General features: G+C 35.0%; 1 protein-coding gene across 1 annotated transcript in view; it reads right to left on the bottom strand.

Moving 5' to 3' along the window:
- LOC119591168 (glycerol-3-phosphate acyltransferase 3-like) overlaps positions 1 to 1,618 on the bottom strand; it is a gene marked incomplete in the record, with an annotated part of 9,730 nt that overhangs the window by 2,809 nt on the left and 5,303 nt on the right. The window contains 2 exon segments of the mRNA XM_037939877.1: positions 682 to 790; positions 1,494 to 1,609. Of these exon segments, the coding sequence (XP_037795805.1) occupies positions 682 to 790; positions 1,494 to 1,609 (225 nt within the window).

Below are 1,618 nucleotides of genomic sequence, written 5' to 3' on the forward strand. Positions count from 1 at the left end.
TTCTCGTATTGCATTGCTGTTAGAAAATCGCTCCTCACATATAACATAAATAAGTATTTAATAATTCATCGTCTAAGCAATTCAACTGGGAGAATATACACTCAATGGTTTTCTAAATGGTCTTTATTTTCTATTAATTAGAAATACGATTATCTTTGGATATGTTTTAATTTTATAAATAAACATTCTTTGACAGGGATAACAGTCAACAGACACGAAATCTCATCTGACTGCAGCAAATGTCTAAATTTAGCAAAAATAAAGCTCTCACCCTCTCTCTGACGTTTTCAGTGATAATAATTACTTCTGTTGCTATAATGGTCAACTGTCATGTGAATAAATGTACGTTTAATCCATCACCCCCCCCCACCCATAAAATTAAAATAAAAAAAATAATCGGAACCATAATATTCACCTCAAATGTTATTTTCTGAAGCTTAAGAACAGGCTAAAGCAAACATATAAATAAGTAAAATCAACAAATGAAAAGAATAAGCATTAACATTCACCCTCTGGGCGCAATAACAGTAAGGTTAACTGATAAATAGAGTGAACAAATAAGCAAAACACACATGAATGTATATGAATGTATAAAAAAGAACAGGTATAAACACTTACCTTAAATACCCCTTCCATCGTAACAAATACAACAAATAAAATCAATTTGCACAAAAAAATTACCTCAAAGGCCCCCTTCTTGAACTGCATCACAGCCGTGTTATTGACGCAGGTTCCTTCGGGATAGATCAGGATAGGAGGAAGGTTGTGGTCTGTGGCGTGGGCCTGTAACCTGTAGGAAAGACACGTGAACTGTATTAAGAAATCTAACAAAAAATACACGAATTATAAACTGAACAAACCCTGGGGGAAAGAGATCTATAGAAACGTCGATAAACTACAACACTAATGGAATATTCAAGATATGTGAAAAGGTAAAGAAACTATAATATGAATGTGGTTTTCCGAGGAATTGAAATCTGAGAAGATAAAGAAACTGTGGGTTTATTTTCCAAAAGGTACAGATAAAGGAGGAAGAAGAAGAGAGAGATAGAACGTGTTAATCGAAATGGCTTTGCCGTCTGCTGAGGAGAACCGGCTGTCTCAAAATGTTATAATCTATTTCTCGTTTCACATTGTGGTTTTGTTGTATTTCGTGATACAATGCAATAAAGCCAATAATAGAATGATGATTTATGAATGTAGATTTATGGCTGTAGCGGATAAGAGACTATGAGACATACTGTAGTGATAAAATAGATATTATGACGGAGAATATGGATACATATATCGTAATTTCAAAAGAGGAGAGTGTATAGTTCTGCCGAAGCATTTTAAGAGAACCACGATTTTGGACACAAAGGTACTTTCTTTAGGATCAAATTCATTCACATTATCTCACGCTTCCTTCCTCTCCTTAAACCTTATGACCATGAGATCTTCACTGAAGTCCTGAATAGAATTATCTATATTTAATTATTCTTTGCGAAACTTACTTAGACGAGACAGTAGACCGGTCTTGTGAGATGCATCGATCGAACCAGATGTGAGTCGAGGATCGAGACAGCGCCTTCATGAACACACCGAGAATTCCTCTAGTTTTTTGTCCTACCTGTGAGCA

The sequence above is a fragment of the Penaeus monodon genome, chromosome 28 (genome assembly GCF_015228065.2).
Source record: "Penaeus monodon isolate SGIC_2016 chromosome 28, NSTDA_Pmon_1, whole genome shotgun sequence".
Lineage (NCBI taxonomy): Eukaryota > Metazoa > Arthropoda > Malacostraca > Decapoda > Penaeidae > Penaeus > Penaeus monodon.